A 26576-nucleotide genomic window follows, 5' to 3' on the forward strand; every position below is an offset into this window, starting at 1 on the left:
CGTCCAAGAGGGGAGCCACGTTATCGCCGCTTTCTTTTTAGTAATACTGCACTCTGTTCTACCTCTGCCAGTTACAAGGAAATGTTGGATTATACATTGTACTTATTTATTTATTTATTTTTACTTACTCTGATGGTCCTATTGGATTTGTGATTGTTAACATGGCAGAGTACCGGTTGCTGCTACTGTTTAAAGTTCAAATCCCTACACCTTACTGTGGGGTTTTCTCACACTGTTCCATGGTCAAAGTGAAAGAAAGAAATCTGACCAAAAATAAGGTTTTTCTTTGCTAAATTTTTGATGGTGGTGGATGGTATATAAAGGCAGTTCTCTGTGGTGTTCCACCTGAGCACATTTATTGTATTCTATATGGACTCACTGACATTTTGTATGGCCTGATATTCCTCTGCTTTCAAATCCTTTCATCTCCCAAACTCCACACCTCCACCTGTCATTACACTCATCCTTTCATCTGTTATTCCGCTCACTTACTATGTGTGGTTTTCTTGTAGTTTCTCTCTCCTTGTAGGAGTTGTGAGCCCTTGAAGTGTAAAAGGTCTGGTTCATTCAAATCATGAAAATACACTTTGAACTATTTGCCTCAAGTGGCTTTTTACCATGCATGATAGATTCATCTTTTTCTACTAAGGTTTTGAGATATCCATCTGAGGTATTTGCTGCAACAGCAGAGTGGAATTTTGTATTCTAAGCATCCTGTGCTTCTAAATGCTTGAAAATACTTCATAGTTGTATGAAGATCTTACAGGATTTTCAGAATCGTTTGATTCGCGGAGCAGGCTTCGAGAAGCAAAGAGGAAATTCAATCCTCTTCCACTTATTTCAACACCCTGCGGACGTAAACCAGAAATGACCGGTGGAGCCAAACACCACCTCTAAGATGTTTTTTTATATATATATATTTTTTTTTTATTTGGGTCAATTAATTTTTCAGGTTCTTGCAAGTCACCCGTCAGAGGATCTGTGTGGAGCACAGCCACCTCATGTTTTTGCAAGATTAATATACCAATTAAAATCAGCAAGACAAGTTGGCCTGGGAGTTTCTGAGCCACATTTGTGTGTCTGAACATGCGAGAGCATGCAGCTAAATGTGGTAAGGAAGAAACTGTGGGCTGTACACGCGGTCGACACAATTATATTGGTGGCACATGTGCTGTTATGTACTATTTACAGATTTTCTTTTCTTTTCTTTTCTTTTTTTTTTAATAAGCCCTAAAAGGCATGTGTACGCATGTATAGGCTATGCAAATGCACGCAAAGCTTTGGGAGATGGAGCTATAAAGAATGACTACACTGATCTGAGTTTGCGTTGACTGTGTGAAGCCACTAAGTCTACTGACAAATATTTTCTCTGTTCCTTGTACAATCCATTTCTGCTGCAACTTCTGTGCTGAGGGTATTCACCAAGCCAGGCTACTTCTCTATAAACCCCATCACTAATATACAGTCTAGATATATCCCATTTGGACTCGGGGTTGCCAGTTACATTGTGAAGGCAGAGGAGGAAGACCTTGGACTTGGGAAGGAATTGTGTCAGGCGTCTCCTGAAAAACGGAGCATCTGTGTCAGCTCCTCTGTGACTCTGGCTGGCCTGTCAGACACTATTACAGAGGAGCCTGTCTCTAGTGACTCTGAGGCTGAGGAGACTCCATGGGGACCGGCGGGCTAGGCCCTAATCAAGAGAAGACTGCCAAGCGGTTAAAGAGCAGAAGCACGAGCCAGCCACCTCCCAGTCTCCCTCGATCTCTCTCCATCTTCCCGTTGTCACAGTAACTCCAGCCTCTTCCATTACTCTCTGTCTCTTCCTCCCCCCTCTCGCTTGTCTATATAGCTCACGTTCCCTTGTTCCTGTCCTCTACTACTCTCTCTTTGTCTTTCCCCTCCATTCTGAGGACTTGACCAGTGTGCATAAACATGGCAAGGCATCATGGGAAAAGAGTTTGTCACTTACCCAGACAGCACTTGACACTCCCCTGTCCAGGAGGTCTGTGGAATACAACACAGTGTCAGGCACAGAACAGATTTGTCACTCTGACGGCACTCCTCCGGGATTTATTGTTGGTTTGTTGGTTGTTCCATTCACCTTCTCTGACATCGACTGCTTCTAAGTGTCCAGGGTAGTGTGCCATGGGTTTGCTAAAGTTTATCTGCAGCAAAATAAAACTTTGCCGTGCCTGTGCAACATTGCATTTGTCTACAGCTCTTTTTTTTTTTTTTTTTTCCTGGTGGGTACTAACTGCAGTGGAGTCCATTCTCCCTGGGAAACCAAGTCTGATGTAACTTCAAGTGAAAGGAAACCGACGCCAACTCTGTCAGTGACCATTAACAGACACACCAGCCACTCCGGGCTTTGTCTTCCTTGTAGAGCCATCGTTACAGTTTTGATGTCATTGTACAGCCTGGTATCATCCAGCAGTGTTGGACTAATTCATGCTGCTTGCTATCAGTACGAAATTGATTGATTTTGGCGTATTATTTCTGTGCTTTGTAACATTTGGGGGCCTAATCCAAACCATCTTGCACGTCATTTAATGCTGTGGAATGTAAAAAAGCTTAAAATGTGCAAAAACACACCTGAAGTGTCTTAATTTTTCAAGGGAAACGGCACTGAGAACGTATAAAATGAACAGCAAGAAGATGTTTTGAATGCTGAGTGAGATTAAATGCCTTAGAGGAAAGAAATCTTCAGCAATTACCTCGATCAACCTCTGGCCAAATAATAGACTGATCATTAATGGTTATGCAAATGCAGTAATTCATTGACACAAGCTTTTTAAAAAAAAATACATTTTGTGGCATAAATTAGTATTCTTTTAAATAACATTTGAGTTGTCCTTGGTGCTTTACGTTATCTGAATCAGTAAATAATGCTCTTAGTCAGAATTTCTCCGTTGTTATTTTGCATTATTTCACAAATGACTTCACAAATCGGTGGAAAAAAAGAAACGCAATAATTCTGCTCAACTTGAAAGGTTTATAGAAACCCATAAAATGCATAAAAGCAAACCCTGTATTAGTGATAACATCTGTGTACTGAGCTTGGGCAGAAATTACAGCTCGACCTTTTTACATTCATTCATTCATTTTGTAACCACTTGTCCTCTGGAGGGTTGTGGAGGGCTGGAGCCTATCCTGGCTGTCATTGGGCGAGAGGCAGGATACACCCTGGACAGTCTATCACAGGGCTAACCTTTCCACATGTCCTTATCATATAAATATATAGTATATTTTGGTTCTACGCTTTTACTAGGACAGATAAATCAGCAGAAACATTTAATTCTTTCATGTGAAGGTCCCCGGTCATCCAGGTCATGGGATGTCCAAAAAACAAGCTGAAACAAGGTCAAATGGGCTTGTAGAATTTTTCGTGTTTCGCCACTCATCCAAGTCACTTGTTCAGCTCTAAGACTGGTGGAGAGTTGGAGTGTTAATAGGAACGTATGTGGGTGTTGTCCATTCGAAACTCACATGACTAGGATTTGTTAATAACCCCTGCACGGCTCAGCACAGGAGAGACGGCTCTTCGGGCCAGGATTTAGCATTCCACCTACACCTGAAAGACAACAGCATCCGCATTTTAGCCAGACAAGACAGATGGTTTGAAAGAGGAGTAAAATAAGCCATGTGTGTCAAATTGGAAAACCCCTCTCTGAACAGGGGAGGTGGACTGAGATATAATCTGCCATTGATTTACAACACAGCCTGCCCCCAGGAGGTTTCATCCACACCTCAAGACACAAATCTACAAGTCGACTTACTTGATTACAGGTATGTATTTAGTAACTAACAGACGATGCAAGTTTGATTTGGACAACACCCACAGATGTTCCTATTGAAACCCCACCTCCCAACTAGTCTTAGAAATAAAGAAGTGACTTGGATGAGTGGTGAAATGTCATCAAGAAAGTTCAGTTGCCCTTATTTCTTTTAGATGTATAATTCTGTGTTTAGTAGTACTGTGATGGGACCATACACCTAAATCTCAACAACAGCTTAAAGTAAATACAGTCACAAAATTCATACCTGGTATCTACTGAGTAATCTATCCCCATTTCAGAGCTCCCTTCCCACACCGACCCACCACCAGGTCACATCACCAGACATCAGTCACTTAACAATAGGGCTAGCCGATGGAAAGAAAGAGGCTGCATCCCAGACGCAGAGGAATCTTGGACGAGAGCGTCTGTCTCTTGTCATGAGCCACAGGTGCTCTCTGCCACCACCATGGGCACTGAGACGTCTCTGTCAGAACTGATAAAGCTGCAGCTTTGATAAGTGTGTGAAGGCATGAGTAAAAATCGCGCCTGGGGTTCACAGCAACTGAAGAGGAGCCGCGTTGAAAGCAAACGCGGTGCACAGCTCAGGCCGAGCAGGCAGAGGGTTTCATCAGAAGTAGAACGTGCTGGGCGGTGCCGTTTCCATCCTCTGAGGCTAGCCCTAGTTTTGCGGAGATGTTTATTATTGATAGAGGTAGATGATAGCCTTGGGATGAATTGCATAATCTAGGGCCGCCTCTAATGGATACAGGAAATGGATCAGGCTATCAGTCAGGTCTCTGTGGATGAAAGATGTGTCTGTGATTGTATGTGTCTGTCTTTCTGTATGCATGCATGAGAGTGTGTGCGTATGTTTCTGTCTGCATAGTTAGCCTGGGCAGCAGTATAGTACTGTCAGTGATCAGCACACTCAATGTGGAGGTCATTACTGAAATGCAGTTGTTAGATAACACATTGATTTACACATTGGTTTACATTGTATAAACTGTAAAGGCCATTACAGTGATGAAAATATAAACTTCCAATTGGTGCTGTCCCAGAATATAATTAAAATAACCACAGCAAATCAAAATGAAATATTATATGCACGGATCAGGCATAACATTATGACCACTGACAGTTGAAGTAAACAACATTGATCATATTGTGACGGTACAGTGTTCTGCTGGGAAACTTTTGGATCTGGCATTCATGTGGATGTTACTTAGACATGTAGCACCCACCTAGACCAGACCAGGCACCCCCACCCCATAGCAATGACACTCCTTGATGGCAGCAGCCATCCCCAGCAGGATGCAGCCTGACACAGACACACACACAAAAACGCTTTAGGAACAACTAAAAAAAAAACATGAAGAACAGCACAAGGTGTTGACCTGGCCTCCAAATTCACTAGATCCCAAACTGATCAAGTATCTGTGGGATGATCCACAGAGGCCCCTCCCCTCAACCCATAGGACCCAAAGGAGCCCAATAACAACATTCTGTTACCAGACACCACAGGACACCCTCTGATGATCACAACTGTTTGGGAGGCACAAGGGAGACCTAGACAATATTAGGAAGGTGGTCATAATGTTATGCCTGATCGGTGAACACTATACAGCACATAGGTGCACATTCACTTGCCAGTTCATTAGGTACACTACACTGAAAAGGAATTTATTCTAATATATCAGTCCTGCACTAAGTTGTCTTTTGTTCTCATGTTCAGTTGATGTTCAAACAGTGTGTCAGTGTCAGTTCATCTGGATGATTATTTTGGAGGATTTAGTTTGTGGTGCTGTTAAACTGGATTGAATTAAATACTAAAGTGTTTCTGTTCAGCCTAGACCACTGACTAAAATGGGGTCATCAAAATAATAGAAACATGTTTGTACAATTCAATACGACAAACCACAGCCTCTGAAATGAAAACACAGTTGAATCAGCAGCTCTCTCAGCTATTTTAAACAAAGGCTGAACACTATAAGCTTCACAAAGCGTAGAATAGTAGAATGCGTTCGTTTTCACTAGTGTACCCAGTGAACTGATCAATTTTCACAGCGGACTGTCCTGTAATGATGAATGTGGACTCGACCTGAACAATCCGACTTAGGCTTGAGCCTTTTGACTTGAAAATGCTTGATGCGTGCTATTACGTTTTTTCCGTGATGCAGTCTCAGCTCAGATGTACAGAGCCGTTTAAACAGGCAAGAGGCTTCCCTCTCCGACTCCTACTTTGATTTTCCTAAGAAACAAGATGACAAATTATATAGCCGTGCGCTACAGCCTGCTTACGCTGCAGCAGAAAAATTGCAAGGCTACATAATGATAACGCTACTCCCTTCATTAAACATGAATGGTTTTCATTGGATTGCCCTGCCTGTGATGCAGTTGGGGTGTTTTAAGCTGGAGCCCGAGACGGTCATAGCATAAACGAATGACACAGCTGGCTTTGGCATTTGATGGATGGCCAGTAGTAGGCATTGATACATGCTAACATTACAGTAAGCACACACACACACAACAAAAGAGAGTTGTTGATTCTAATAATAACAGCAGTGGATTAATAAAGAGTAGTTTCATCTTCAGTTCATGTAGGCCATAGGCAGTGGAGGAAGGATTTGGATTCTTTACTTAGGTGAAAGTACTAATACTACACTACAAAAAAATAAATAAATTTAAAAAAAATGCACTTAGAAGTCCTGCCTTTAAAACATTACTGAAATGAACGTATGTAAATGTAATCAGGAGACTGGTATCCTATTATATATCATTAGATTATTACCTCCTGCATTCAGGTAAAAACAGTATGGCTGGGTTTAAACAATGGACTCTCCAGTTCAAATCAATCTTCATTTTAAAGATCCGATATTCATTCATGATATCCTTGGATCATTTTTTTTTTTATTTTTTTATTTTTTTAAATACATGCCATTTCCTGCATCCTCTGATTACAAATCTCACCGCGGTCTTGCGAGGCTGGTTTCACATGACAGGTCTCCCGAGAGCGTGCAACGGGATGTGAGGGAGATCCAAAACATGACAGAGACAACAACCCTGAGAGCACAGTCATAAAAAAACAAAAAATAACTGATTGGATTTGAGAAGAGCTACAAACCTCTTTCATGACAAATTAAAATAAATAAAAAAAAAATTTAAAAAAAGAAATATAATAATAATGCAACAATTAGAATAGTTTCTGGATTAATTGATTGATAATTTGTAAAGAAAAAAAATCTGAATACAGAGACAAATGCTTCCACAGTCACCCAGTTTCACCCACACTTTCACAATGCCTGTTTTTGCAACCAACAGTCCAACAGTGAATATAATAATTATTACAAATGATTAAAAATACACTACGGAAAGGAAAAGCAGCAATTACATTCCTGCAGATGGTACCATAGAATGTTTTACATGAGAAATGAATGATTTATGACATGGTCCCACATGGACTGTTGTTTTTGAGCAATGGAAGGGCGGACTAAATAAAATGGACTAAACTGCAGTCTGAAATACTTTTATGATGTGTCTGAACTTTTGTTTAACAGTTTTCCAAATAAAGTGTAAGCATTAGCAAAACGCGCCGCACAGTTTTGTGTTTTGCTGGCGGTTGAGCCGTGGATTTTGACAGACGGTGTTTGCTAAATGCATTTTGTGTCAAAGCCAGGAAAAGGTATCCACGGTTTACTCCACGTAACACTGCCGGTGTGCTGAGTGTGTTAGTCCTGAGAAGTGCCTGTAAGCAAAACTGTAACATAAGCAGTCATATTTGCTTGTTAGGAGGTGAGATTAGTACACTTTAAGAAAAAAGCAGTTACAGCTCAAGACCCTAAACATCCATAGTCTACTCATGCTGGGGTCAACTTAGTAGGAGATCAGGTGGAACTACATGAAGCAATAGGAATGAAAAAGATGAAATTCTCCCACCTAAACAGGTGCAATAGCACTTGGCAGGAGAGTAAGAAATTCCTCAGAAGGGATCTGAATGAATACATGTGTAGGTGGACTACGGCTGTGTGGGGTCTTTGGGGAAAATTTCTTCTCAAGATTAATACGTAAGGAAGCAAAAGTGGTTTCTACTGAACTGCTGAGAATTATATATAATGTTTTCACATGAAAATATACAGGGAGACTGAAGCATCTCCCTCAACAACACAACTATATACTTTCTGGCTAACCAATACTGTTCTTTTAGTTAGTGCCAGAAAAACATACGGTACCCAAGCATTTCTGTCGTGTGATTTTTTTTTCTTCTGAGTCTGTGTTAAATGTCAGACGACTAATTATTTTGCTCGGGGCAGTGTGTGAGCTGCGATTAGGTCCGTGACCTGACCGAAGAACAATACTTTGATATTATTTCCAACTAGGACATAAGTGATTTTATTAAAACCTCCTCAAGTACAGTGAAAATGGCAGGCTGAATTCATGGCAGTATTTTCTCTGTTTTTCAAATGAGGGATTTCGCTTCTGCTGTCCTGAAGGCACCGGGACCAAAATCCAGTTTTAGCGCATTCATCATTTTTTTAAGAGCTACGCTAGAAATACAGTTTAAAAGTCGGATGGAGACGATGAGGGGATACAGTTACCCGCTGCAATTTTCCGCCGAGGTAATGGTGACGATGCTCTAAATCGTGAGCGTGAGCTGAAGTAATGAGTAAAATAATTTGAGAGCTGAAGCCGGTGCAGCGGCCTTGCAGAAAGTGATCATGAAAAAAAAAGAAAGAAAGAAAGAACACCAGAATAGGCAGCGTCTCTGGCTCTGCTGGAAATTGATAGATTGACCGAGAAACTGAGAAACTTCTAGGTGGGGAAGTTTGTTCATACGTTCATTCCAGGTGGATTAAATAAGGCAGTTGGTTTTAATTACTAGCAAACGCTATTATATTCAAAATCACGACAACTTACTTAATTGAAAAGGCTCTAATTCAACATAATTTGTGGTTTGGTGCGAGCTGTGGTCACTTTTAGTTGTTGAGACTGTCTGCGTTAATGGGAAACAGCCCCTTTAAAGGTTTTTTGTTGCTCTGAATGAGCAGGGTAGAGTTGTTATCATTCACTTCCTTGTCTGGGCAATTAAACAACATCCCTTGTGATAAAAAGACAAATTGTCAAAATATGCTTTCCTGCAACTTCTACAATCCAGTCTAGCATCAACTAGGGATCCCTCCGCAGTAACTTCCACCATTATCACCATTTGAAGTTTGCTGAAATATTAATTGCCATGCCAAATAGCTGACTGAATGGCATGGAAACATTTACAGGCTTGGTTTCTTTAACATCTGAACGCACAAGTTTACAGCAACAAAACTGCTGTACCAGCAAAGTCTTACTTGTACTTGTATACTTGGCGAATTGTCCGTTTCCTTTAGTTTCAAAACATGACAACATCTTTAGACAGCGCTCGAGAATTGTTCCAGGAGTGTGAGTATCTCGGCATGAATAGATTTCTTACCAAACTGAGGGAGTGTCAGCTGACATTCAGTTTGAGATGACACCTGAGAATGTCACGTACCAAATGGTTCGATACAAACAGACACGTCGTTACACCTCTTTGTCTCCTTTTTTAATGTGCTAAAGCAATTTGTGGACAGCCCGTCTTTCTTTCCACGATTCTGTGTTTCCATGTGTCTGTGTCTCTCCACTGTCTGCAGAGGTCTCCGCTTCTGTCCTAGTATATTGTGAAAACCAACTGGTAATGGCGTATTAGGCTGTGTTTTGACGGACACTTAAACTCTCTCCTGCCTTTCTCGCCCAGTTACCAGTCCAGCTGTCCTTTGCCACCTTTTAAAAAAGATGGGCCAAATGGAACAGCTTTGAGCTTTAATGTAGCATTTTGTACAAACCTCATCTCTCTCCTGATGTCTCTGCATCATCTGCCCTAATGCATTACTGTCTAGATAGCTAGTTTGATGCACTTGAGCCTTGAGGGATAAGTACTGTACTGTGTTCAGTGATTTCAGCCCACCCAAAGCATTTCTTGTGAGCATGGTTAGCCACTTAATCCCAAAGTATCCCAAAGTATCCCACTATCTGTGTTTATGTGGTTCAAGTTAATGATTATAAAAATTATTTATGAATTTACAAAAAAAACCAAAAAAAAAAACTGTTGGTAACCAGACATGTTGCATCCTTTTTATAATCTTCCCATATCTCTCTATAAATTTAACCCACCATGTGCATATATTTGGTGTGGATGTATTACTTCAGAGATAAAATGCTTGAACAGAACAAAAAAATAAATAAATAAAAATGTGAAGCTGTTAACATAAGTACTACATAAGAGCTTTCTGCAGAAGTGCAAAAAAAGGGTCAAAACAATAAATGCCTGATACTGTAGTGGCGGCTGTGGAGGCTTATCCTTCTCTTCCTCTTTACTGGAAGCAATTACTTTATGTACTATTCTAAAAATAGCCATCAAATCCAAAAGGCATCTCTATTAATCATCAGCGCCGCAGGAAAAGAGTACACTTGACAATTTGGATGGCATATAGGCCCATAACCACTGTATAACTAAAAAGATAAAGTTGTCTGAAACACAACAAACTAGATAATGTTTAACTTCTCACCTGAATGACACATAAAAGGGTGATTTACTGAGATGGTGACTATCACCAGGGTATATAATTTCTCCACGTCTTCCAAAACCATTGCAAATGCGCACTGAAAGAAAGCATGGTAGTGCACTGCGCCTCACAGGATGAAGGTCGTGGGTTTGAACCTGCTGTAAAGGTCAGGCCTTTCTGTGTGGAGTTTGCGTGTTCTTCCTGAACGTGAGTATATTGGCCTGTGATGGACTGGCAACCTGTCCAGGGTGCCCCTGACCCCCCCTTGAACCTCCACTGGATCATGGGTACAGCTAATGGATGGATGTGTTGTTAGGAGAAGGGTTGGGGAAAACATTCGTCATCGCGGTCACAGTGATGGTGGCACTGAGGTTGGAGAACGCTCGTCCTTGTCATAGTTAAAAGAAACCAACGTGAGCGCCAGAAGTAAATGGGAAATTGCAGTGATCTCTAGTGTCAACATTTTGTTGGCCCATCCATCTACCATGACCTTCTCTATAACACACTTATTTCCCCTTCGCTGCCAATTGTCATAGCTTATATTTGTTTGACTGCTTAAGGTTTTTTCCCCCTTGAATGTGGAAATGTGTTACGTGTAAATACAGTATGGGATGGGAATTTGCTTCCTTTTTTTTATTATTATATCTTTGGAGGATCTCCCAGAACATGTGGACTTACTCTGTAGAACAAATCTCTAGTAAAATGATTGGAAATTGCCTTATTATGAGGAGAGACTTTACGGGTAAAAGTTGGTTGGCAGACTAAGGTTTATCCTGGCTTTCGATTCTGATCTAATTCGCTTTATGGATAAGCAAAATAACAGTTAAGACCTAGGCTGGGTTTAGGAAGGTTTGCAGAGGAGAATAGAAGACTATGAGCTCAAAGATCTCTTAACGTGTTGTGCTCCTCCATAATCTCGAGACTCAGTAAGGGTTCACAGCACACAGAAAAGGAGGGGTCTCGTTCTATGTCACTTTCTTCAGGTGTATTTCATTGATGCGCAAACAGTTACAGACTTCCTCTCTGCTGCGAATCTCAGTGTCTCCCCTCAGACAGCTTCAGACACACTCAGACATTTCAAAGGAAGTTTCTGAAGGCCACGTAATTAATTGTTGCATAGCACCTTAACTCCCAGCTAGGATCAGTGGACTCCATCCTCTTGAAACAGTTTTCTGCTCTGCAGAAAATGTCAAAGTTGTCATTGAAATTCATTCTATATGCCTCACATGCTGATGAAGGCAGAGCAGTGCACTGAAGCATTTCATACCTCCCGTTTTATGTTGGTGTAGCGCCTGAGATCCTTGCTCGGAAAAGTTCCCAAGAGTGTCCTTCAGCTGAATGAAATCCCTTTTCAGCAGTTCTGAACCACTGACTCTGTATTTAGGAGGATAGTGAACAGGCCCACAAGCACAGTCATTCTCTTGAGACGTGGGCACATGAGTAAAAATGTTTTGCTAGGATACTCAAAGTTCAGTGTAGACTGTTGTTTGTTTCTTTTTTTTGCCTTGATGCATCTTTGAATGCTGTCTCCCACGGCTAATTTGCCAAGGCGAACCTCCAGAGATATCTTGATAATGTGATTGTTAAAATAATGCATGAGAAAGTGGCAGCGTCCCGGGGCTAACATTTGTGTGGTTGTAGTGGCTGGCACTGCTGCAGAGGGTCATGCACTGGACCTCCTCCTACCCCCTCTCCCTTCTTCTAGCAGAGCTTTCATAACTGGAAGGGCGGTCTCCAACAAGTTAAGGGGAGTAGGAGTAACTATAAATAAAGTAAAACCTAATCAATATTCGCTTTTTGAATCTGATACTGTCTCAATTGCCTCTGTCTTCCTCCTCTTGTAATCCCAGACGCACTCAGTGATGTAGCACGTGCTTTTCTTGTTGCTGAAAATAGTTCTTTGTAATAATCATTGTTACACGGTGTTAACTTTGCTTGAAATAAAATAATAATTGTAATGATGAACAACAACACTAGAAAAATATATTTCAAATAAGGCTTGGATATAAGGAATAAATTACAAGTGTTTGTGGTGTAGCATTAAATATGGATTAGAAAGAAGGAAATGTCAGATATTTGCCACTTTATAAAACACAGTTTTGTTCATGCATACAAACCACATTATTTGAAGTTGTGTGGTTTTGGACAAAGCCTAAAAGTAGCCTAGAGTGCCCATCATCTGTGAGTCTGACCATGTATGAAGTAACAAGGGGATTGCTTTTAGCTGTAGTATTAGCAGGCCCTGTTCTCTTTGGTGACTGGGAATGCATTCCCTCTACATCAGCAAGGGTTTTGCACCTGTTTACAAAACAAGTTAAAGTTCCTACGTGTGAGAAAGTGGTCTCCGTTAGACATTAGTCTTTGGAGTTATGCATCGGGATTGGAGGCATTCTGCCTAGCTGTAAGCTCGCAAGCCGTCCCGGGACTTAGAGCCGCTGACAGTAAGGCTGCCACTTTAAGTCCATTTTAGTTAAGGCCTTCTCGGGGAATAGCATCTGCCAGATTTCCTGCATGCACAGCAGTCTCTTGCTGTGCTAGCATAGCTGCACTCTAAATTTGCTCAACTGAGCTCGTCATATCATTAGCTTGCGGTACAGTCTCTGTTGATACTGGTGCAGCTGCTCTCTAAATTTGAGGCAAATTGGCAGGGGCAGTTTGAACATCAAGTGTCTTTACAGGAATGGGAATCTGTTGTTCCTTCCAATCAGGGGAGGTTTCATGTTTTCCAAGATCTGATAATGTTATGTCATAGTCTGGAAACTTAAATTGACCTTCATTTATTCAGAAATGTATTATATTTACAATTGTGATATTCTTGATGTTACAGTTTCTCAGGAAAACCTTCTTCTTTTGAAGTTCACATAAACACCAGGATCTTCTCAGACCTTTGGTTTACTGCGTAGGGCCGTCGTCTTGAGTGCTTAGCACCTGCTGGGAGCTCATAATTGACCACAAATGTAGAGAGAATGAGAATGAGTGCAGCTTATTAGTATACAGTATAAATGGTGATTACTGAATGTGGAGCTTCTTCTGGTACCCTCCCCTGTAGGGTTAACATATAGACAGCTCAGTGATGTCTGGTCTTTTGCTGATGTTTCTGATGTTAAATTGTCCTTGCAGAATCAATAACAACGTTTAACAGGCCTTAAATCTACTGATGCTGGGGAAAATTGGTGGATGGCGGCTCATGGAGGTCTCTCCCATCACTGAATACCAAATCTTCCCACAGTTTCCAGTTGCTCCTTGAAATTTCTCCCATGCATATTAATACTGATAACTTTTTTTATGTAATCATCAGAGAGAGAAACCTCTTAAGCGGCTTAGCTGCTAATCTTGTATTTGTGCATTGAAAATTAGCCATGCATGTCGACTTTTGCTTACCTGCAACAGAGTCCCAGTGCAGCCCCTGCTAGCTTGGTTAACGCAGATTTAACATGAGGGGCAGTCGTTTGGTCACTGGTGGGCTAGTTATCCAAATGGTTCAACTCATTATAATGCCATCCCCTTTTTAAATTCATTATTTTTTAAGACAAATGACAAAAATCCCTGTGTAATGTTTAGACAATCAGCTTACTTGATATCAGCACATAGCAATCGTGGTATGTACGTTATGATACTCAGAACGAGACTGTGCTGTGTGGTGGTCAGACCAAAGTGGAAAAAGGAGAGATTTCCGCATGTCATTGTCACACGTTGTGGCTGAATTAAAGGTTTTAATAATTGATGGTAAAAAAAAGGATCACGTTAGTAAACTCCAGCTAGATCAATAAATGCAATTATGCGTACGTCCTAAAAGTCCTTACAGGCAAGCCACTCGGCAGCCATGTTGGCATTGCCCTCCAGTGGTTATTTGAGGTTAACAAGACGAGGTAAATGAACAGGGAGGGAGCCTTAGCTGCAATTGCGAATGAGACTGCATGTACAATCAAATTTGATGCAAAACACAGTGAATTTGCCCCATCGTATTATTAGGCGTACGCACATTTTCGCAACAGCAACCTCGTTTAGATTCGCTATTTGGGATTTTTTTTTTTTTGAGGGGTTTGCCACTCCCTTGTGACGTCACAGGAGCAAACAGACACGTGACAATGAAAGCGAATCACCTCATCAACCATATGGTCTTGAGCGTATTATGGAATCTGCACCACTAAATTGTCAAACGCTTGCAACAGATGTTAATCAGAGTTGTATTCCTGGGTTCCTCCCATTGAAGGGACAGTATTTAAAGACCCGTCCAGTAACCTGGCATCAGACCCACGGTGACTACAGGGTACATAACTCTTTTAATCAAATATTATGAGGGTTTGCAGCAAGGGTTTTGAGGACATACTTCCAAAACTTAGAACATGATTGTTCTAAGTTCATTTGCTGTTTGCTATACGTAGGACTTTAGGTTAGCTTTCTCTCATTTTATTGGTCAGTAGATATCTGTATGGTTGAGGCCAAATGTGTTTCCAGTTGAGATATTAACAGAATAATGACTGTATCACTTATTTACCTGTGTAAAGAACTACACCATCATCCAATTTTGTTCTGGTCCATGTTCTCTTTGAGCCTTTTTGAAGCCAGACCGACATCCCTTACATGTTCTTAGTCTTTTGCTTTTCCCTATTTATCTGAAGTTGTTTTGAGTCAGGAGTTACTGCATGAAGGTACACTTTTGCGAGAACAAAAAATAAAAATAAAAATGAGCAGCACTTAGTGCCCTCTGGGTAATGTACTTTAAGTTCCATTATGAATCTACAATAGAGGGTAAGGACGGCTCGCGAGAACTCCCGGTACAACGGAAAAACTCCCGACTGTAGGCTGGTGGGAGTTACAAAGAGCAGCCATCCGTTTACTGTGTATTATTTCATATTAAAACATTTAAAGTTGTTTATTTTATTTGTTTATGACACTGAAAAAAATCAGTGGTTCTTCCACTAGTGTGAAGCCCTCCTGCTGTGGGGAGTGAAACTAATGAAAATGATATACGTAGATGATAAAGAAAATAAACTGGGTTTGCTGATGCTATCAGGCTGACTTGAATCAATCCCTTTGTTTCAGTACAATAAAACGTTTTGATATGAAAAGCAGTACTTACTCACTAATTTTATAAATGCACACTTCTTCCTAGGGATATGCCTTCCCAGGGCACAACACACACACTGTCCAGGTGTGTTGGAACCCAGTGAACAGACAGGACTGCTTACGACATAAAGAGAGTGAAAACCATGTAAAAATTAAAGGATAAAATCTTTATTCTCACACGAAGGGTTTGAACACTTTTATCATATCTTTATCTATTCGCTGTCTCCTCTCTTGCAATTTAATTCCTAGTGTGGAAGCCATACCATCTTCCCTGTCCAAATAGCTTTTGTGGCGGAGAATTGGTTTGTCACCACTTCGCTGGGAAGTGAGTACGCTCCGGGTCAGTCAGTGCAGTGATGGACAGAAGAATAACTGCGATTTAGTCATACGCGTCCCCAGACACTGTGGAGATGTAATAGTTTACAACAAAATGGCTCTGATTGGCTGTGAGACTATCCAATGGTGTGCAGAGTTTTCTTTTTTTAGTTGTTGTTGTTTTTTGTTTTTTTTATTGTTGGAACACGCCCCATAATCTCGTGTTACCAGCCTCATATTGTGATAACGTTTGAGTCTGACTACTCCATGTTATTCTCATATTTAACTTAACTCTCTACTACTAGATGCAGTGTGCAGCACAATTTCACAATGAATCCTAGGTAGTAAAGCACAACAACACAGTCTAAGAGATACGCACGACTTTGACCAGCTTGCCGATGCAGAAATTCTGCTACAGGCACTGATTGTTAATTTTGACCAACAGTTCTACATTCCGCCCTATCACATCTAGATGTTTTTCAAATGTAAATGTGCATTGTTTAAAACGTCAGTATATTTCAGAAAACCTGTGATTCTCCTCAGTTTAACTTCAGTATCACTAATCATCTGATTCCCACACACACTGTGTTTCAATTCAGACTAACGCCCCCCTGTCATGCTGCTGTCCGTGCATACCTCAGTGTGGCTCCTGTGAGCACGATTTGCAATATGTGACTAATTGTTGCTTGAAATGATGATCGTTTTTGCATATGGATGTTGCAGTGTTTGGAAGCGGAGGTGAGCTCCGCTGGGCGGATGGATGTGTCATTTGTTTTCTCGCTTATCGATGCTGATATTCTGTCATGTTTGTTCTTGCTGCATTTCGCAAAGCTCTACCCGTCAAATTGGCACGCTCCTTCCCTCCGCTACATAGTCACGCACTGGTGCCTGCACCCACCTTCACTTTGCATCTCTCGCTTTGTCTCCCACTCGCGCCGTTCGCTCGTGTGGTTTCGGCTGTGCGTGTCCCTCTCCAATCCTGCACATTGTCCTCCTCCTTCCCACATTTCTATCACTTCTATCATCCCTCCGCTCCCATCACGAGCACTTTTTGACCTTTCTTATCTTATCCTGCTTCTTCTTTTTCCCCTTTGCCCCTCTGTCCGTGCTGCATTTATTTCCATCTCCTCTATTTCTTTCTTCCCCCATTCTTTCCCCTCATACCTGCTTTTTCCCTCGGCATCCTGCCTACTCCTGTGCCTCCCTTCCTCCCCCCAGCACCTGTCTTTGTTCCACCCCTGTCAACAAGCAGTTATGTCGGACGCTTGGTGAAGTGAACATTGGGAGCTGTTATGGGGGCATAGAATGAATGATGATGTTTCTGCTTGTTTTGCTGGGTTGTTGTGTGTTGTGACCTGGTAAGGAGCAGATGCCTTTTTTTTTTTTTTTTTTGTACAAAGTGCTCTGATGGTGGCGGATGCATCGGTTGCTTCGCCTCTGTGTGTATGTGCAGGATCTCAGGCAGGTAGGGAGACAACAGGTCCTGGCTGCGGTCCCAAAGCTTAGCTTTTGGAACTCAGATGAAGAGGGTTCAGGTAGGCAGAGCCACAGCAGCCCCTGCAGGTGGTTTGTGGAAACGAGATTCCTTTGACAAAAAGGAGAATGGGTGGAAAGGAATATAAGATTGAAGAAGAATAGAGACCGGCTTAAATACACAAGTAAATGCATCGGAAACAGGCTGCTAATGTAAATCTGAAAATTGGAAATGCATGGTCTAGTGCTGGACTGGAATCACTTGTATGAATATGCATTATTCCTATATGTCCTGTTGCTAAGCCATCCTACTCGCACATAAAAATTCTCTCTCGGACTCATAGCAAACCATTACCTTTCCACAAAACACCCCTGTAGGTGGTCTGTGGAAACTAGATTCCTTTGACAAAAAGGAGGATGGGTGGAAAGGAATATAAGACTGAAGAAGAATAGAGACCTGATTAAATACACAAGTAAATGCACCAGAAACAGGCTGCAAATGTAAATCTGAAAAAGAATATGCATTATTCCTATATGTCCTGTCACTAAAACCATCCTACTCAGACGTAAAAGTTCTTTCACTTGCACTCTTAGCAAACCATTACCACCTTTCCTATCGTTGTATTCTTGGTCAAGATGCAGCACAACTGTCTGTTGTGTTGTCAGAGCAGAGCTGCGGGGGAGTGTCTGCGACCTGCAGAGCCTGAGCCAGCGGGCACATAAGGTTGTGCCATATGGCCGTGGCCACTTTGCCCCCACTAGCCTGTCTACAGAGAACTGTGGAGGATCAAATTTTCTCACCTCCTGTCTCGTTCACCACTTCTCATTAACGTGCTTATTTTATTATTTTTTTCCAGCATCTTCCCTCAAATGTTCCCATCTCTATCAAACATATATCTCAGATTGATCTTGACACCCTTGTCTTCTTCGTTTCCATTTAGCTGACAGTCAGCTGACTTACAGTCGTGCAACAGCTGCATATATTTGCAGACTGCCAGCATCACACGCTTCGGGTTATCAAGGAATTCAAGGAGCTGAAGGAATTCAAAGCTGCAGCACCCTGTCAAGAGCCATAACAAGAACGCCTTTGTCTCTATTACAGTCATGTGAAGAAATGTGAGTGAGGGAAAAGTTTGAAATTGGTAACCTCAGCTCACTCTCTTCCTCGCTGTCATATCAAGAGACGCACCAGATGAATAAAAAGAAGCTGGCAGACAAGTGTCAATAAGAACAGCTGAAAATCAGTTGCAAGATTCGGTCGAGATGAAGAAAATCAGTGTTTCACATCTTTTCTGACGGTCTGATTTTATGTTTGGCAATCTATTTCTGCTCCCTGTCGGTCTTAGATAAAGACTGCCTCACCTGAGATACAAAGGGCTGCATCAAGCATGCTCTGAGGGACCGTAAGACACTTAAGACGCTCCTCTAAGTCCACATATGAGTGTGTTTCTGGGCGAGACTGTGATATGCACGCAGCTGCAGCCTCCACGTTTCACCTCCTCTCTGAGAGGCGGAGGTTTTAAATCCTCCATCCTCTCATCGCTCCTCTCCTTTCCGCAGGGGTGAGAGCCAAATACAGGGAAAGATCAAGAGATGGTTTGGGGCAGTTTTTACGGAAAAGAAGGCACTCTTAAAAGACACCCGCAGGGTTCCGCCGGGCAGCTTTCCCTTCTGTTGCATCACGCCTGGCATGAAGTGAGAATCCCCAGGTTAAGGACATCCCGAGCCAGATGGAAGAGAGTGTGAGAGTGAGGGGGGGAGGCAGAGGGGAATGATAGGGGATGGCAAAAAAATAAATAAAAAAAGCGCAGGCCCTGCAGTAAGCTATTCCGAGCGCCTTTGTGGGGTTGCCATTTTTTCATTCTCTCCCGCGCTCCTTTGAGGGGATTTTCTATCCTTCTCCCTCTCTCTGTCTGTGTCCCCATTTCTTCTTCTCTTTCGTTTTTATTTTATGATGTTCTTCTTTTCCCCCCAGTACGCCTCGGTTTCTTCAGGCACTCTGGTTCTTTTTTATCGTGCCAAGTCTTTTGAGCCAGGGCTCCGTCTCTCCCTCCCACTTTGTGTTTCTGTCCGTCTGCATCTGACTTCTGTATTTCCCTTTACTTTCATTACCCCTCGGTCTCCTGTCTCGGGCTCGTCCATTTCCACTGGCTTCTTTCTCCCCGTTAGCCCAATTTCACTCAGCGTTTTTGCCTCTCTTCAGCCTCATCCCTTCCTGCATCCTAGTCCCTTTGATCAAAAGCCAGTGTGCAGTTTCTCTTTCCCTCCTCTACTCCTCCTCCTTTTGCTGTCTGTTGTGTGTATTCTGCAATCTCTTTTTCCCCTCTGCTTGTTAAAAACAGTGTTCAGGCTTGATCGTCATGATGCTCCTGGGTTCCTGAATCGATGCAGTGGTTATTTTTGCACTTCTCCTCGTGGCTATCAGACCTTTTGTGTGTGTGTGTGTGTGTGTGTGTGTATCAAATGTCGTCCTCATTGAGCCAGCTAAATTCAAAATGCAGTTTACGTGCTCACTAGTGTTTTCCGAATTTCACAGTCAAACAACCCGGACGGAGAATTGCTGAATCTCTTCTTCTTTGTGCCCAGACAACAAAACAACAGAATATAACAAAAGGGACAGCCTGGGTTTCTCTCTTTGTTCCCAGATGGTTAATCCTCTGCATATACTGTGTTTTTTAAAACAGCCTCAAGGTGAACATCCCAACTCGCTGCCATTAAATGTTGTTTATTTCTTGAAAAGATTTTTAACACACTCTTAAAGAGGTGACTTTTTCGCAAAAGTTAACTTCTTGGACTTATTTAGATATGAGTTAAGTATTTTCATCCTGCTCCAGCATGGCAGAATCCGTTCAATGATCATTAATCTGAGTGAAGGCTCATTTAAAGTACTGCGGGACTAGATGCCACACATAGCCAACACTGGTGCGAGCCCTTTCCACTTGTGCGCTCGTCAGTCTGCCTTGCTCTGTAACAACAACACCCAAACGTTTTTTCCTAGTTGGGTTAATTTTTGTTTCCACTTCCTGCGTCACTTTCAACAATGGCGACAGAAACTTTCGCCGAAATTTCGCAGAAGATAAGTCATATAAATGTTTGAACTTTCTCAGTTAACCTTTCCTCGATGCGTTCCATCTTTATTGATCCAAGGAGATGGAGAAGCAGCCGGAAATGCTAAAGCAGAAATACGCTGCTATCACACGGACCAATCATAGCGCTTGCAGTCTGCATCGCCACAACACGTAGTTACATTTCTGGGGAGGTGCACATCAGGCTACAGTGTTAGGGACTGTGCAGGGTCTGGGCTGACACCGTACGTAGCTACTGCGTCAAACTGGCGCAGAAGCCTAAACTGCCGATGAGCAGGAACATAGTTTCTGCCTTCACAAAGTTTTTTTTTTTTTGCGGCAGAAAGGTGGTAGAACAGCTCTGTTGGGAACTGATTTTGCCCCTGCAAACATCTGCATGGCATTTGGGTTGGATTTGTGTGGTGATGGACAGAAGAGTAACAGTGGCGTAGTCATACACATCATCTGAGCGGCGTGGAGTTGAATAATTTTTTCAACAAAATGCCTTTGACTACAGGACTAGCCAATTGCGCACAGAAGTATTTTCTCTTGAGACATGCGTGATAATGAAATCCAGATTGACGCATTTTCTGATAAGAATTGAGTGTTGTTACACCAGGCTAGACTAATGCACCAACTGCTTGTATTTAAGAAAGCCGTTCTCTGGCTTGATGCAAAGCTCAGCTAAACGAAGTTAAGCTTCCTCAACAAGCTTGCCAACACCTGTTTTCTTAGAAAGATCCTTTACAGAACCATACAATATCTAAACGTGAATATGAAAAATCTTTTTTTTTTTTCAGTTGGTTGTAATTTTCTTCTCTTAAAGGCCTAATGATCCTCTGATAGTTACAGCTATTCTGCATATAACCAACACTTATAGTGATAAAAGCTGCCAGTTAACGGACCATGGCATCTTGCTCTTGACCTCTCCCTTTTTGTCATGTTATCGCCATCTGCCAGACTGCATCAGTGGAACTTGAAGTTAAAAGCTACAACAATGTGTTGTTCGCCCTTTGATAACACAAACAGACTAAATCTGTTTCTAAAAAAGGAGTGGGGAAAAAAGGCCGAAAAAGTTTCTCCTACTCGAACGATGATAAGAAGTTGGCATGTCATGTGCCTGTAAACACACAGGCTTTCATGTGTTAATGCCTCTCTGGCCATGTAGTGCTCCATGAGGGCACAGACAGATGATTTAGCCTGACAGAACAGATTCCAGGTCAATCCATTAGAGACTTAAAGGAGAAAAGAGGCGTAGACAAAGCCCCATGAGCTCCTTAGCCTCATTCCTGTGGGGGCTACCCGGTGAGCCCCTTGTCCTTGTGATGTCACACCCATTCTCACACATTCCCCATTTTTCTGCACTTTTACATTAAATCATGTTACTGGCTGTGACTACACAGCAACAATTTCCCTGGACCCTCCGATAGCCATTCCTTCTTCCCAGGGAACAGTGGGTAATATTTCTCAATTGAATAATCACGTTTGTTATGCCTGCAGTGTAGCAGCAGCAAATCAATATCAAATCAAATGAATATCCCTCCTCTACAACCAAAAAAAAAAAAAGAAAAAAGACTCAGCCCTCCAGTGCCATCATTCATTTGAAAAATCTTGACTTGCTCCGTAGCCAACAAACCATGTGGGGAAATGAATGAGTAACGTTCTCATGTACCTCAACAGCTATTTTGCTGAGTGCCCTTGAGCAAGTCACTTAACCTCCTACTGCTTCATTGGAGCAACAATAGGTGAATGGCAGCAAATGGTGGCCCATTTTTTTGAATATGAACAATTAAAATGTAAAAAAAATATGTGAAGAAAAACACATTAAAATAATAATTATTTTCAGGCTTTGCAATTATCAGCTTAAAGCTGAAGGCCATGTGAGCGTGAACATTAAATATTCACTAGAAAATGAGCAACATGCATGTTTTAAATTTGTCTTAAATTTGTAATTTCCAGCTGTATTTATGCACCATATACCTGATCTGGACTGCAATTCTGTCAATCTCCATATATTTAAAAATCTATTTATACCATAATATATAGTATATATATAATTTGTCAGACTGTAATAATGTACAGTATATTTTTATAGCAGCATGCACAGCATTACATTATTGTTCCTTTTTCTGTTGTGAAGAACAATACTGAAGACACCTAAACTATTAAATTACACATTTGGGTTTGTGTAGCAAGCCAAAAAACAGTGTTAACACATCAACATGTGCTTTATAGTTCAGATTCCTTAATATAGCCACCTTCCGCTTTGCACAGCTTTTCACACGCTTTATTCTTTCAGACAGCTCTGTGAGGTCATCACCTGAAATACTTCTCCAACAGTCTTGAAGGCGTTCCCACATATGCTAAGCACTTGTTGGCTGCTTTTCCTTCACTGTGTGGTCCAACTGGTCTCAGTTGGGTTTAGGTTGGGTGATTGTGGAGGCCAGGTCAGCAGCGCTCCATCACTCTGCTTTCTGGTCAAGCAGCCCTCACACAGCCTGGATATGTGTTTTGGCTCATTGTCCTGTAGAGAAAACAAATCATGGTCAAATCTCTAGAGAATATTGAGGAGCAGCGTGATCCAGATATATGTCTGCTACATTGATCTCAGGATGTGGGCCCTAATCTGTTGCGACTTGAAAATTTCCACTTGACTGACGGTGTCTTGGCTTAGATTTCTATTCATGTAAAAGGTGCAAAGTTATAAAGTCCAAAGTTCTGGAAAGAGGGGACTACTCTCTCACAGAAACCAGCTCCAGAACTGCCCTCCACACCTTGTTTGCAGTCCAGACTTTTTTTCCCCATACTGATCAGGCATAACCATTGACTGTATATACCTACTCCCTGCTTAATACTGTGTATGTCTCCCTTGTGTCCCCAAAACAGTTGTGACTCATCAGAAAATGGACATGGGCCTTCTGAGGGTGTCCTGTGGTGTCTGGCAACCGAATGTTGTTAGTGGGGGCCTTTGGGTCCTATGGGTTGAGGGGAGGGGCCTCTGTGGATCATCCCACAGATACTTGATCAGTTTGGGATCTAGTGAATTTGGAGGCCAGATCAACACCTTGTGCTGTTTTTCATGTTTTCTGAGTTGTTCCTAAACCGTTTTAGTGTGTGTGTACCTGTGTCAGGCTGCATCCTGCTGGGGATGGCTGTTGCCATCAAGGAGTGTCATTGCTATGGGGTGGGGGTGCCTGGTCTGGTCTTGGTGGGTGGTACAACTAACATCCACATGAATGCCAGGTCCAACAGTTTCCCAGCAGAACATTGAATTGACACAAGATGGTCAATGTTGTTTACTTCTCCTGTCAGTGGTTTTAATGTTTTGTGGCTGTGTATGTCACCAGTACATTTGCAGTTGCACAAAACAAGTACGGTATTCATATTTATTCATATTGTTTTTTTGTTTGTTTTTTTCATTGACATTATAAAAACATTAGTTGTTCGTTATACTGTCTCTGTGGTAATAAACCACCCATTGTTTTTCCTTGGACCAGGACCTTATTGTTGTAAATTCCCTAGCATTGTGCTATTTGTTGTTGTTTTCAGTCGGGCGTCCCCTTGGGCAGCTCAGACAGGTGCACTGTTGGGTCCTACTGCTAGCTGTTGCACAGAGACTGCTGCGCTATGTTTACAGAGAATGTGTTCCTAAAGAATAAGTTAAGGAGCATATTTATCGATTTGTTATGTAACATAAGCATTGGCGGAAGTCCACATTACGTTATGTTAAGTGTTTTGCAACTTTCTGTGGATTTTGAGCCGCTCTCTTAGGCTAAATGTGCTAATTAGCTTACTCGCTAAATTCGCTCGTTGCGGGCCGTTGCGGGCTAGCTAGCGGTTTTACGTAGTTCAAGGACATGATGGTTATAAGACGGCTAGGCTATGGTGTACCATTTCTGGTCATACAGCATGTGTTGTCCGAATAATGTACTTAAGTCTGACGTGTATAATCTTTAAAGCGGTTAAATTGGGATTGGGTTAAACAGGAATTATATTTTCTGTTCTCACTTACAGAAACCATTCATTTGTTCCTCATTTGGTTCTAAAGTTGGTTTAGTTCTGTTAAAGACTGACTGTAAGTTTCCAGCTTACTGCTTAATTGCCATAGACCTAGCATTTCATTTGCATCTTACAACAAAACAAACCCTATTAAATGAACAGTTCTCTAGACACTGATATTATTGGGTGTTCCAAACGGATGCACTGGTTTTAGAAAGTTTGTTTTAAATATCTACAAGTCTAATCTTTTCTCCCAGAGTGACTGCTCACTGTGCTTCTGTAGGTGTTGGTCAGTTTCACTTGACTACATAACTGTAGGCAGAAATGAGTGATGTAAGAAATGTGGGCGTTTGTTGATAATTTCAGTGTTTTAGTTAATGCTGAGCTTGAACAGTATTGAGACTCAAGGCTGTGGGCATCTGTCCAGAATTCTGAATGTTGAAGTTTATTTGAGGGCCCAGGCTCTGTGCGTCCTTCCTTTCTGCTCTCCTCTTACTTCCCTGTGTTTTCTCTTGTCCTCCCTGCAGTGCAACAATGACTATGCCCCAGTGTGTGGCTCCAACAATAAGAACTACCAGAACGAGTGTTTCCTGCGCAGGGATGCCTGCAAGCAGCAGTCTGAAGTGCTTATTATGTCAGAAGGCGACTGTCCTGCCGGTATGTATATTTACATTATGGCACCTGCACAGACACATGCATAAACACAGATTTGCAGATGAGCCATGATATCGACACACATCTACAGTGCACACTGAATATACACAGTCAGAGAGAGGTAACACTCCTGCTCCCTGCTGCACATCTGTCTGTAAGCTTGCATCTGATAGCAAATATGAAGGTTAGATGCGAAAAATGTAAATCCAGTCAGTTTTAACAATACATATACATAGTAAAATGTTCAGTCTGCACGCTTAGTGAATGCATATGCGTGCAGGAGATGGAAATGAATCATTTCTGGGCGATGCTTTACTTCAAAGGAATTACACAAACTATAGCGAAAAAAAATCTGGCAGTGACAGACTGATGTAATTTTCCCAAGTTTCATGTAACAAGTACAAAAACAATGACAGCGAAAAGATGAAGATTTAATTACAGTCACACCATGTCCTCGCGAGAAAATGAAGCCGGCGCATGGCCACGAGCCCTGTAAAGCAAGCAGAGTGTTAATTATACAGTTTATTGAAATTTGGCGTGTTTAACCGATGGTGAAAGGAATCCGGACAGCTGTGACCTTTAGTTATGTAATGTTTGGATAAATGTCAAAAGGCATAGAATAGAAACACTGGCCAAATTGTCACAGGTTGTTACTGTAACGCCGTTGCCACGAGGCATGCTCGGCAAAGCAGAAAATTGAATGACCGAATCGCACATCACTTTGATGGTCATTTCATCTTTTTTTAGGCATTGTGTAGACATTTTACGTGCTCAAATATTTGAATCAGCAGAGTGAATGCACAACAGAGACAAAATAAGGAGTTGTCAGAAGGTGGCGCAGGTCTGATGGGTGTACTCTTGTTGTGCACTTGGCTGGGAAATTTCTCTTCTGTTTTTAAATTAGTTTATTTTGTAAATGTTTGCGTATGTGTTCGATGCTGCCAATCATTTTTTAAATTTTAATATTGCGGAATTGTAATTGAATTGTTGATGTATTAAAAAAAAGAAACGTGATGGACTTAAAAAAAAAAACAACTTTTAAACTGCTTTTTGTTTTTAACTTTTAGCTCACAACCTGTGGTGAAACAAAGTCTGAGGTGGATTATTGTTTGATGAAAAGTTGTTAATGTACTAAACAGTGCAACATGGGTTGGTAGTGAGTCTTCTCCTTGTGGGGTGTACTTGCATTTTATTTTTATTTTTTTATTTAACCTTTATTTAACCAGGAAAAGCATGTTTCTTGTCAGTGTTAAGGATATCTTGTGTCTATGATTGTCTCCTTTATATTATCAAGATAAGAATGGCTACATAAAATTAAATACATTAAATTAATTATATATTTCTAAATAATTAGGATTGATACTATGCATCTGGTAGACATGTCAACTTTTAGTAATAAATCCAGTTTTCAGATAGTATTTGGTTCGTTTTAGATAAGATCGCAGTGTGTACCTTTATTGATTCCCCATAGGTGAAAGTGACACAACAGAAACAGAATAGAGAGACACTAAAAAACTACGTGTGCATGTGTCCTGTGTGAGGGGCTCCAGCCGAAGCAGTGTGCATGTACGTCCTGCAGCGTTTGACAAGCATGTGGGGCAAGCCCGCTGTCCAGTTGGTTGCTTCAGGTTAAACACGGTATCCAGCTGTATGCG

At 41.6% G+C, this 26576-nt stretch overlaps 1 protein-coding gene across 1 annotated transcript in view; it reads left to right on the forward strand.

Annotated features, from left to right (window-relative positions):
* The window catches only part of tmeff2a (transmembrane protein with EGF-like and two follistatin-like domains 2a), a gene marked incomplete at its 5' end in the record, with an annotated part of 112462 nt that overhangs the window by 19591 nt on the left and 66295 nt on the right, over window positions 1-26576 (forward strand). The window contains one exon of the mRNA XM_084545054.1: window positions 24795-24924. Within this exon, the coding sequence (XP_084401180.1) occupies window positions 24795-24924 (130 nt within the window). The remainder of the gene's footprint in view (window positions 1-24794; window positions 24925-26576) is intronic.

The sequence above is a fragment of the Chelon labrosus genome, assembly GCF_963514085.1.
Source record: "Chelon labrosus genome assembly, chromosome: 5".
Lineage (NCBI taxonomy): Eukaryota > Metazoa > Chordata > Actinopteri > Mugiliformes > Mugilidae > Chelon > Chelon labrosus.